At 49.6% G+C, this 12,258-nt stretch overlaps 1 protein-coding gene across 1 annotated transcript in view; it reads right to left on the bottom strand.

Moving 5' to 3' along the window:
• The window catches only part of PPP1R1B (protein phosphatase 1 regulatory inhibitor subunit 1B), a 129,065-nt gene extending 119,675 nt beyond the window's left edge, over positions 1 to 9,390 (bottom strand). Inside the window, exon 1 of the mRNA XM_063959730.1 lies at positions 8,710 to 9,390. Within this exon, the coding sequence (XP_063815800.1) occupies positions 8,710 to 8,847 (138 nt within the window). The 5' untranslated portion in view covers positions 8,848 to 9,390. The remainder of the gene's footprint in view (positions 1 to 8,709) is intronic.
• Between the last annotated feature and the right edge of the window lie 2,868 nt (positions 9,391 to 12,258).

Genomic DNA, 12,258 nt, shown 5'->3' with positions numbered 1-12,258 from the left:
GGAAAGTGTCCCCATTTTACACATTGCGGCAGGAAAGTGTCCCCATTTTACACATTGCGGCGGGAAAGTGTCCCCATTTTACACATTGCGGCAGGCACGTGCCCCCATTTTACACAGTACGGCAGGCAAGTGTTCACATTTTACACATTGCGGCAGGAAAGTGTCCCCATTTTACACATTGCGGCAGGAAAGTGTCCCCATTTTACACATTGTGGCAGGCACGTGCCCCCATTTTACACAGTACGGCAGGCAAGTGTCCCCATTTTACACATTGCGGCAGGCACGTGCCCCCATTTTACACAGCATGGCAGGCAAGTGTCCCCATTTTACACATTGCGGCAGGCACGTGCCCCCATTTTACACATTCCGGCAGGCAAGTGTCCCTATTTTACACATTCCGGCAGGCAAGTGTCCCCATTTTACACATTCTGGCAGACAGGTGTCCCCATTTTACACATTCCGGCAGACAAGTGTCCCTATTTTACACATTCCGGCAGGCAAGTGTCCCCATTTTACACATTCCGGCAGGCAAGTGTCCCCATTTTACACATTCCGGCAGACAGGTGTCCCCATTTTACACATTCCGGCAGACAAGTGTCCCTATTTTACACATTCCGGCAGACAGGTGTCCCCATTTTACACAGTACGGCAGGTGGGGGGGGGGGGGGAGGGAGAGAGAGAGAGAGGGAGAGGGGCTGACTTACATTTGAAGCGGTTCTTCCCGCTCTTCAGCCGCCTCTCCCTCGTCTGCGCAGCGCTGGCCGTCTTGGCTCCCCCTTCTCCCTCCTCCCAAGTGCCCAGCTCGGGGGGCGGGGTTTCGTGGAATGACGCGATTGCGTCGTGACGTCACGACGCAAATGCGTCATTCCGCGAAATCCCACCCCCCCGAGCTGGGCACTCGGGAGGAGAGGGGAGGGGGGTTTGAAAGTGCTCAGGAAGTGCCGCGGCGGGCGCCCCGTGCGGTTGCACGGCTCGCCCGCCGCAAGAAACGGCACTGCCTGGAACGGTAGTTAACCGATGGTAGAGCTTTGCGATGCTGGGCTCAAACCAGGACAAGCGGAGAACGGGAATACTTGTGTCATATTCCTGTTGGTCTTGAAGACAAAGACCCTTCTTTCTTGCTCAGAGGGGACAGCATACAAGGTGCCTATTTCAGACCTGATCGCAAAAGCAACATTTTTCTTTAATGGGCAAAACCACAAAACCATGTGCACTGCAGGTGAGGCAGATATAACATGTGCAGAGAGAGTAAAGGCGGATATAAACAGAGAAATCCGTGCTTAAATTCTAAGCAATCTAACTAGATTGCTTAGAAATTAAGTACGGGTCTCTCTGTGTGTATGCCTATAGGGGTTCACTACGGCTGGCCGGCGGTCGGGCTCCCGGCGATCAGCATACCGGCACCGGGAGCCCGACCGCCGGCTTTACTGACAGTGTGGCGAGCGCAAATGAGCCCCTTGCGGGCTCGCTGCGCACGCTACGGGCACGGTGGCGCGCTACGCGCTCCACACTATTTTATTCTCCCTCTATGGGGGTCGTGGACCCCCACGAGGGAAAATAAGTGCCGGTATGCCGGCTGTCGGGCTCCCGGCGCCGGTATACTGAGCGCCGGGAGCCCGACCGCCGGCATACAGAAGACCACCCTGCCTATAGCGATAGCTATCGCTGACTCTATATTTGGCATGCATGCATGCCAAATCTAGTTGATCGCTCACTACACTGCTGTGTGAAGTGAATGCAGGGTCAAAGGCAGAGGCAATCATATGGTAATATAGATCTCCTATATAATAGCCCAGATCCGTGACTCTGTGCCTGTGTGTCTAACACTGGGCATGGCTAGGAGCTCTCATTGGGTTAGCAGCAGGTCTATCACACCCAGTCCACAGCTGATTGGGCGAGAAACACCCTCCCACACAGGTTACATCCAATGGGAAGCTCTGCCCTTTGGCTGCTGTGTGTTCCCAGAGCAGGATTAACAATGGGGCTGATGGAGCTGTGCCAACACTCCAAAATAAGCCCACCGCATCTGCAGCAACATACCCTCCAACAATTTACGCATAAAAATCGGGACAAATTCGAAAAGGGGGCGTGGCCACACCGCTTTTCCCATACTTTCAATGGAAGTTTGGAGAGCCAAAAATCGGTACAGATCATAAAAAAAGGAGGTAGTGTAGCTGCCAAAAAGGTACAGTTGGAGGGTATGCCACTGCATCTGCAGCAAGTTTCTGCGCTGTAGATAGGGGAAAAAAAAACTTTTACTGCAGCATCCTATGTCTTGCTGCCAGTCCATCTGCCCCCTCCGCTATCAACAATCCCCACTCCCTAGCCGCGGTGCAGGTGGAACAAAAGCTGCTGCGGCCACCGGCATAGATGTGTATGAAAGCGGCGCAGCGGAAGGCTTTCATAGCCCTCTCTGTGCCGCATACGCTCTGAGCCCCGGAGCCTCCTCTGCGCGTGATGTTACAGACGTGCCTCCCCGCCACAGCCGCGCCCAGATCCCCAGAGGCCCTGACTCCGCAACACAGCACCTGGGCTGCCGGCCTGGAAGCCCCGAGATGGCTAATGTAACGGATAGAGTGGGTGATATCGCGGAGGGTAATGTCTGGACGCTGAACCAATGTAAAAGGTGACAGTGCTGTGCAGTGCAGTGGGTGTGCAGTATCACTGACACTGCACAGCACTCTCACCTTTTACATTGATTCAGCGAGTCAGTCAGTTCTGCCAGTCAGTCACTATTGTTAGCACTGGTGTCCCAACAAGCTACATTACAGGGAAGTAGACGCACTAAATAAACTACAGCTCCCAGCAGCCCTTAGCGCCAAAGCATTCCGGCCCTTAGGGCTGCTGGGAGCTGTAGTTTATTGAGTGCATCTTCTTCCCTGTAATGCAGCGCATTGGGACACCGGCGCTAACAATAGTGACTGGCTGCTTGGCTGCTGTGCGAGTCTCTGGGAGAGCCACTGCCAAAGGGAGGACAGCAGCTTAGCTGCTTCCAGGAGGAGAAGCAGGAGAAGCATTACCCGCCCCTCCCCCACTTGCAGTACCTCCGGCCCCCATCCTCAGCACCCATACACCCCCCTCCAGAACCCGCAGTGGCTCCAGACCCCCTTCCCCACCCACAGCACCCCCGCAACCACCCCTCCCCCACCCGTGGCACCCTCGGACCCCATCCGCGTCTCCCCCGCACCCGCCACTCCCCCAACCACAGCACCTGCTAGGTGATTCATCAGGCTCGGCGTGCACTGTTCACGTTGCAAGGGGCTTCGACCCCTTAACCATCGCATGCCCTTTGTCTGTGCAAAATTTAACCACTCACACAATTATGATTGGAGGTAATACTCCATATAATAAAAATATTGCATGCCACAAGGGTGTGTAAGGGTTAAGGGGGCGTAGCCCCTTACGACGGTATGAAAAGCACCCGTAGGGCGCGATGAATCACCTAGTGTATATATATATATTTATATATATATATATATATATACAGTTTATATGAATATACAGTATATATATATATATATATAAATGAATATATGTATATATATATATATATATATATAAATGAATATATGTATATATATATATATATTACAGTGTTACTGTAAAAGGTAGAGGCAGTCAGACACGCACTGTACCCTACCCACCACCACCCAGAGACAAATTCCTGACAGATTTGACGAAGAGACTCTTCTAAGTAGTTAACACATGGTGCCCCTGCTCATCTGGCAACTTCTGGTTTGTTATATCCCTTTCAGACCGCCACCACTGAACACGGGTTATTGGCACATGAATGCGGATAACCCATGTTCAGGTGCGGTCTGAAAGGTGCAAGGGTTGAAATACCGAGTCGAGTGACCCGGTATTTCAACCCAGGGTTCAACACGTCTTCAAGCCTGCTCACTGTGCAGTGTGAATGGGAGCCGGGTTGTGGCGACCCGTTTTCCGTTCACTCTCTGTGTACGGGCGTCACCGCTGACGTCACCAACCCGGCAATATGCAGTCAGCGGCGGAAGGGAGCCTGAGGCGGGTCACATGCTGGGAGCTCCCTTGTCAGGCTCCCGTGTGCGACCCGCCTCAGGCAGTCTGAAAGAGATATAATTTGTCTTGTATCAGAACCTCTGTCTATTATCTGAATGCTTGTGAGTTGGCACATGCAATAGGCTAAGGTACAAGCCACAATATGAGCCAGGAGGGGCCAATTGGGCAGGAGCATGTTGTGGCCTACGTAAGCAGGAAACTGCTACAGTTGAGCAGGAGGGCTTGGCAAGGTTATGGATCAATGGGTTGAATTGCATTATGTCAACAGTCAATAGGTCGACCACTATTGGTCGACATTGACATGGTTGACACAGGAACAAAGGTTGACACGTTAAAATTGTTGACATGGGGCAGGTCGACACAAAAAAAAAGGTCGAGATGACATTTTTAAACTTTTTTGTTGTAGTTTTTTACGTAACATGACCAGGAACCCCAATTAGTGCAGACGGATATTGAGTTTGCAGCACTTTAACCCCTCCCTACAAACCCTGGGATTATCTCTCCATCCTGTCCACTTCCCTAGGAAGTGGGCTGGATGCAAGAGATCCGCCCACTTTTCCTGGGGTTCGGAGGACTACCTGAAAATTTGGGAGAGTAGGGACACATATGAATTACACCAGGTGTAATGCAGACTTGAAGTCAGCCAGTTACAGAACCTGTATACTGGGTCCTTTAGTAAAGGGACAATTTGGCAACCCTAACTGCACATGTCCTTTATTCAGGATTTAATTGAAGACCGCACACTCTGGTACGCTGATAATCTCAAAATACTGCTGCGTGTGCCACTGATTAATCGGCATGGCCCAGCAGGACGTTTTCCAAATTAAATATGACGCAAGATCACTTATTGCCCAAGTCTGCAGAATATAAATCTGGTCTTCTCCAGTTTCTACATAGACTCACAGAATAAAAAGGACACAAGTGCAGTTTATAAACTACGTCATGTATTTCGTAACCTGCACTGGTGTTCTTTTCATTGCATAGAAGGGATTTAAAATGTACTGCTTGTGAGAAGAACTGAATCTCTGCAAGTAGACAGCTGAGGACTGCTAATGCTACATAAATCAACGAGACAAACATGAGGCGCTGAATGCACTGCATAGGTGATGCAGACTATTAGGAAGTACATAATGTACTGCATTTGATAAGGAAACTTGACAAGCTGAGAGCCCTGCACATGGGTAAATAACATGCTGAAGTATGAAAACATGGTTTAAGAGGTTAAAGACTAATCAAAACTAAGGTCCTAATTCATGTGTGCACGTAAGGGCCGATGTTTATGCAATGGAGCGATTATCGTCAGACTGCGCATGATGCTGCGATCGCAATGCGCATGCACCAAGGTGCTGCTGTGATCCCACTTGCAAAATGGATTTCATGAAAAAGTGACTGTCAGGAAGAGACCATTTGGAGGTGTTAACGGGGAGCTTACAGGGAGTGGTTGGAAATATGCAGGCATGTCATGGCCGTTTCGGGGCGTGTATCTGCCGTCAGCTTCAAACTCATACGTGCAAACACATGGCACCTGAGCCGCTACTGCTGTGCATACTTGCTGAAATTTTAATAATCCTCTCCGGGAGAAGCATGGAGGGGAGAAGCAGCTGGGGACTTTGGAAGGGGGGAGGGGGCAGAGTAGCGGGGATGGGGGCAGGGATGGACATCCGCTTCATTAGACCCCACCCCCATGACAGTAAATTTCTGTGCTGAAGTGCTAGAGTCTGTGCTAAAATGACCGCCACCTTGACTTTGAGCCAATATTCCCTGCAGTATCTGCCTATCCTACCCACTTTTCCAGGGGTGCGGGGACTATCCGAAAATCGTGAGTCTCCCGCAACTTCTGGGAGAATAGGTACTGTAAGTATGCTGCTGTGTCCAGTCTGCATAGCCATAGTCCAACATTAGACCCGATGTTCCTTGCATTTGCTTATAGGCGGCAAATGTGTACGCAATTGCATACCTCCCAACGGTCCCACATTCAGCGGGACAGTCCCATTTTCCTAGGACTGTCCTAGACGCAGGCTGCAATGTCCTGTGGTGGTGGAGCAGTTTGGGGGAACACACACCGTAGCTCACCGCCGATCTGTATAGCAGAGCAGCGGGTAAATAGATGCTATGCGCATGAGCACAACAGTGCAGGGAGAGTCTGGGGTCATGCCCACAGTGACGAGAACAGAGGTGCAGTGAAGCTCTGCCCCATTCCCTGAGGCTCCACCCCCTTCGAGGCCGCGGGCGCGCCGTAGGTGTGCCAAGGGTCCTGATGCACTGGCCATGAATGTTGGGAGGTGTGCAATTGCGCATGAGTTTGCAATGGCTCAGGTGGGCCTCTCTTTTCATTTCTGAGCTGCAGCTTCACTTGCTAACATTAGCAGCTCCGTAGCCTGGAAAATTGCAATTGCATGTGTGTACAAACATGAATTAGTTTACTGACAGCACCTTATTTTCAGAATAAGGACCCATTTAATTCAGGAGAAGCCATCCCAGTCAGCGCTGTAATTACTTTTTCTCCCAGACTTTACAATTGGAAACAGTTCAAACACGCTGTATCAGTTTCTAACACAGGGTCTGATTCAGAGATGGATGCTATTTGCGCAACAGCTGCATCTTCAGGGGTAGTTACTGGGCCTGATTCATATGTGGTTGGAGTTGCTATCACTTCCTTGGAAGCAGCAGTGATAGCGCTGTATGGCAATGCAGCAGGAGGCGTCTATTACAAGCAGATGCCTCCTGCTGCAGTAGTTATCTCACCTGTGTCCTAGGACTCAGCACTGGATCACTCAGTCACCATTGGATGCCAGGTAATGCCAGGTAATCTCCATACTACGACGGAGATCCCTGACCTCTTCCCACCACGTTTTCTAAACTGATGCCATCACTGCCCCCTCCCCGCCCCCCCAGATAGCAGCAGACTCTCAATATCTGACAGTCTTCTGCCGCTCTGCGTCCTATGTCTCAGGACTCTTTTGTGCACGACCGGACCTGAATTAGGCCCACGATAATATGCTAAAGCTGCAGAAGGCGTATTGTGTAAATAGGATCCTTCTGTATGCTTGTGTGATACGCTTATGCGTCTGAAGACGCAGCATCAGATCATCTGCGGGAACATCAGTCATCTGAGTAACCCTCTACACATGCGCATAACTAAATGGCCCCATACACTTATGCGACCACATGTCGCAGGCGATCACCCCGGGCAGGATCGGCCAAGATACATTGTATGCTGTCCTTTTGCATACGATGTATCTTGGGCGATCCCAGCCATGCCCCCAGGTCGGACCTGATTGAATGTGCAGCACATTCAATCTGGAGGATCCGATCCGATGCTCACGGGAACGCGCATCAGATCGGATCGGAAACATCTCCAAAATGCCCGATTTCATCCGATATATCGGGCCGAATGCCTGAAATCGGATGGAATCGGGCATTATCGCTCTAGTGTATGGGGCCCTTTACACCATCGGAGATGTACGTAAATCATTAAGTTTGTATAGATCTCTGAATTAGGCCCATAGGCCTTGTGCGGACAGAGCTGTGGCTGTACAGATTCATCTGCTCTATTATAAGCTATGCAGTTTCATCCTCCTCTGGTTGCCACCTGTCAGAGGTCATTTTCACAAACTGCACAGGTTGCTGGTACAGGACGGTAGATGCTAGATTCAAGTGGCCTAAGGGACCTTTTACATCAGGGGGAGGAGCCACGACACAAGGGGGAGGAGCTAGGCCAGTGGGACAGTTCCTCTACTATCCACGCCACCAACTACTACCTTTAGTAATCAGGTGGCAAGCATACTTTTCAGGTACCCTGTTCGGCTGTAGCTCCTCCCCCTGGTGACGTGTCTCGTCCCCTTGTGACGTCAGAAGGTCCCTTCTCCCACTCCGATTTAGAACCAACCGGTACAGGACCCCCATGGTTCACCAACTTGGCAGCATGTGTGATAAAACGATATATTATATTTATATGGAGTTATCCTTTAGAATGTACAGTCTATTCAGAAAAGTAAACTTCTGAGGTTCTCACATACAATGTGCATGTAAAAATGAGATTTATGAAGTGTGACAAGAAGCGACCTTAGACGCTTACAATACGCACATATTAGTATAACTTCTGTGACCCCTCTGGAGCTAGGCAGGATCATCAGTCTGTGGGGGACATTTACTAAGCAGTGATAAGAGCGGAGACGTAAGCCAGTGGAGAAGTTGCCCCATCAACCAATCAGCAGCTCTGTATAATTTTATAGTATGCAAATTATAGATGTTACTTTAGTGCTGATTGGTTGCCTTGGGCACATCTCCACTGGCTCACTTCTCCGCTCTTATCACTGCTAAGCTCTAAGCGTACCTAGATGCTCCACAGCACTCGTCAAGATATTGTAACCAAACATGATCATAATGGAACTGTTTGCAATTTAACAGAACACATACTAATTTATAATTACCAGAGAATAAGCATATAACTTAAATAAGAATTGGATTATGTGAATACATAGTATATACAGTTGGCATGCACATATGAAGAAGACATGACACTTCTAAGCTTATCTCTGAACAAGATATATGGGTGGACTGTGAAGACTTGAAGATCAGAAAATTTAAAATGCTAAGCAACCCTGACGGCTAAAGGGTTAGTCAGCCAGTTATACTGATGAACTTTGTGGCGCAGTCTTAGGTACTCACCATCTCCACTGCCCGAGGGTCTAGTTGGTCGGGAGGCACAGCCACTGAAAACTGGATCTTCTTTCTTCCCTTGGGCTCCATTTTTGGGTTTGTCTGAGAGAGGCTGGAGTGCAGTCCTTGTGGAGTCCCAGAGCTCATCCTGACTGCAAATTATCAGAAGTCTGACTGTCTTTAGATTCTCAGAAGTCTGCTCTCTGTGTCCTTCTGTCACTCACCATGAGCTGTTTACCTCCTGTGGTTCTGCTTTCTCCTCCTTGCTATCCCCCTCTCTGATGCACTGTATGTTATTCCTTTACTCTCCTCACTCTTTTTGACCCCCCCTTTCCTCTCACTTTATGACCTTGGTACCTCCCTCTGCCCTATACTAGTGTGTCTTCTCTCACCCTCACATATAACCAGTTTGTACAGAAAGAGTACCTCCTGATCTGTCCTCTGTTAAGTCTTTGGAGTTCTCTGCACACAGCACCTTTGTCTACATATCCCCTTGGCTTTTCTCTATTTCCCTGTTAGCCTTTCTGTCCCGTCCTCTTTCCCTGACACATGACTATTTCTCTCTCCCTAGTACGACTGGTATTATAGACCTGTGTCTTATGCAAACAACACGATCCAGCTGAATAATTACATACAGCAGGCTAAGAAAACCTGTGCCAGGTATCGTGGCACTAAAAGGCTCAGCATGCCCTTTCATTCTCTGTCACCTACATTTCCCTACACAAAGTAGAGGCAGGAATGTTGTGAGCTGAACCTATATCCATGGGAATAGATCCTATTCACTAGGAATTAACAACACTGAGGCATGAGGCACCAACTACATCTGAAAGTAAAAGGATCACTTATTGTTTCCTGGTCTGACCAGATTTTAATTCCAACAGACCGATTCCAATATTGTGATCACTTGTTAGATTAGTTTGCGGTACACGTCAGTTGTACTGTTTGTGTACTAAACATGTCACTACTCTGTATACTAGTGGAGTGTACCTTGGCAGCAGAACACAAAGATCGCATTTATTTCTCCCAGTGTTTCACATAAGTGTGCTCAAAATAAAGTGCACAGTATTAGTGAGATAAAAGCATACTGTACCTTACACAAATATCTAAGTAGGGAAACTAAAAAGCTGGGTACACACTGGATGACTTTTTAAATGAATTTGCCAATAACAACCATTAATTACAACAAATGTGTTTTATGGTCAGGGGGTACCCACTAGATCATTAGCGATGTGGAGCCTAATTCAGACCTGATTGCTGCTGTGCCTTTTTAGCACAGAAGCGATCAGGTCTGAACTGCACATGCGCCGGTGCCCCAGTGCGCCGGCACTTGCCAGACAGCCGACGGCTGTCTTAGCCCTGCGATCGCCTCTGCCTGTTTAACAGGCAGAGGCGGTCGCTGAGCTGGAGGGGGGCAGGCTGGTGGCATTTGAGCGCCGCTTAGGGGGTGCGGCGCGGGCAATGCAGGCATGCCCGGACCGTTAGGGGGGCGGTGTGCAGCGGCTGCGTGACGTCACATGCAGCCTCTGCGACCCTCACAGCAATGGGTAACTCCTTGTCAGCGCGCAGGAGCTGCGCTGGTGGGGAGCTACTCTTCAAGTACAAAAGCACTGCATGGCTTTTGTACTTGTGTGACGGGGTAGGGCCTGACATGCGGGGCAGACTAGCCCTCCGCTGGGCGTCCCCCAGCATGTCAGGGAAGCTGATCGTAGATTACTAAATTCACCCACGTGAGCTCCTGCGGGTTGCTAGCGACATCCCCCATCATAAGTACATGCAGCTCAATCTTTGGATGTCGCTAGCGACGCCATGCTGCCGATTACAGCATGATCCTGCTCCCCAACCCCCCCCCCCCCTCGTCGTTGCTCTCGACACAGACAAGTGTGTATGTCCGTCACCGCCAATATCACGCTAGGTACACATCATTTAGTGTGTACCCAGCTTAAGAGCTGTGCATTAAGGTAGGTCAGCTGATGATGATTAGGATCTGCATTTGCAGAATAATGTCATAACAAAACTGTACATCTAGTAATACTGAAAGCTATTGTTTGGGGCTAACATTTCCCCAGATTTGGCTGGTACCAACTGATGTACCAATCTTATGCTGTGATCCTCTCTCCTACAGAGATAGGCCTTTTACTCCAACGGCTCAAATTATGACCATAATAGCAATTGTATATCATACGATTGCTAGAGCTGCCACCACAGCATACAGTTTAACCAATTGCCTGGCATGGCTGTATCAGATGCGATCACACCAGGCTGGGCTTTTCCTGACATGGTGGCTGATTCGACCTGTCAGAAAACTCACTGTGCGGCTGCAGAAAGAGAAGCTTCCTGCAATTGCCGCTTTTAGAGGGACCTCTGGTCCCTGGTCCCCTCCCCCCAGTGCCTGCCGTGCTGATGCTCACTGCGGATCGGTCAGCCCACCCAATGGCTGCAGACACTAGCAGCCGCTGGGGAAATGTAAAAATAAGCAGCATCCCCTTCCCCAAGGAGCTCTGGAAGCTGCAGAGGATCATGTGCCAGGAAAACGAAGTCACGATGTTCTGATCATCAATGGACACAATGTTCGGTCGGAACATTGGTGGTCATTCCGAGTTGTTCGCTCGCTAGCTGCTTTTAGCAGCACTGCAAACGCTAGGCCGCCGCCCTCTGGGAGTGTATCTTAGCTTAGCAGAATTGCTAACGAAAGATTAGCAGAACTGCTACTAAATAATTCCTTGCAGTTTCTGAGTAGCTCCAGACCTACTCCTAGATTGCGATCACTGCAGACTGTTTAGTTCCTGGTTTGACGTCACAAACACGCCCTGCGTTCGGCCAGCCACTCCCCCGTTTCTCCAGCCACTCCTGCGTTTTTACCTGGCATGCCTGCGTTTTTTAGCACACTCCCTGAAAACGCCAAGTTGCCACCCAGAAACACCCACTTCCTATCAATCACACTACGATCACTCGAGCGATGAAAAAACGTTGTTCTAGCTTGTGCAAATCTGCAAAGTTTTCTGTTAAATTACTTAGCGCATGCGCACTGTGTACCATGCGCATGCGCATTTTCCAACTAATCGCTGCGTTGTGAAAAACGGCAACGAGCGAACAACTCGGAATGACCACCATTGTGTCCATTGATGATCAGAACATCGCGACTTCGTTGCTTGTACCCATGTTTAAAAAAACGAGATTTATGGTAAGAACATACCGTTGTTAAATCTCTTTCTGCGAGGTACACTGGGCTCCATAGGGCATGACATTGGGGTGTAGAGTGGGATCTTGATCCGAGGCACCAACAGGCTAAAAGCTTTGACTGTTCCCAGAATGCATAGCGCCGCCTCCTCTATAACTCCGCCTCCGTGCACAGGAGCTCAGTTTTTGTTAACCAGTCCAATGCAGTAGCAGGCAAAAGAGACGACAACTGTTAGTAGCCACATACACCACATTCTCACGACAGGAGGTGTCAGCGGCTAATGCCTTACCAACCCAAAAAAGCTAAGTGCGTCAGGGTGGGTGCCCTGTGGAACCCAGTGTACCTCGCAGAAACAGATTTAACAATGGTAAGTTCTTACC

The sequence above is a fragment of the Pseudophryne corroboree genome, chromosome 3 (assembly GCF_028390025.1).
Source record: "Pseudophryne corroboree isolate aPseCor3 chromosome 3, aPseCor3.hap2, whole genome shotgun sequence".
In the NCBI taxonomy this organism is placed as follows: Eukaryota; Metazoa; Chordata; class Amphibia; order Anura; family Myobatrachidae; genus Pseudophryne; species Pseudophryne corroboree.
Note: the sequence above shows the minus strand (reverse complement) of the source record. Positions and strands in the feature narration are given on the sequence as shown.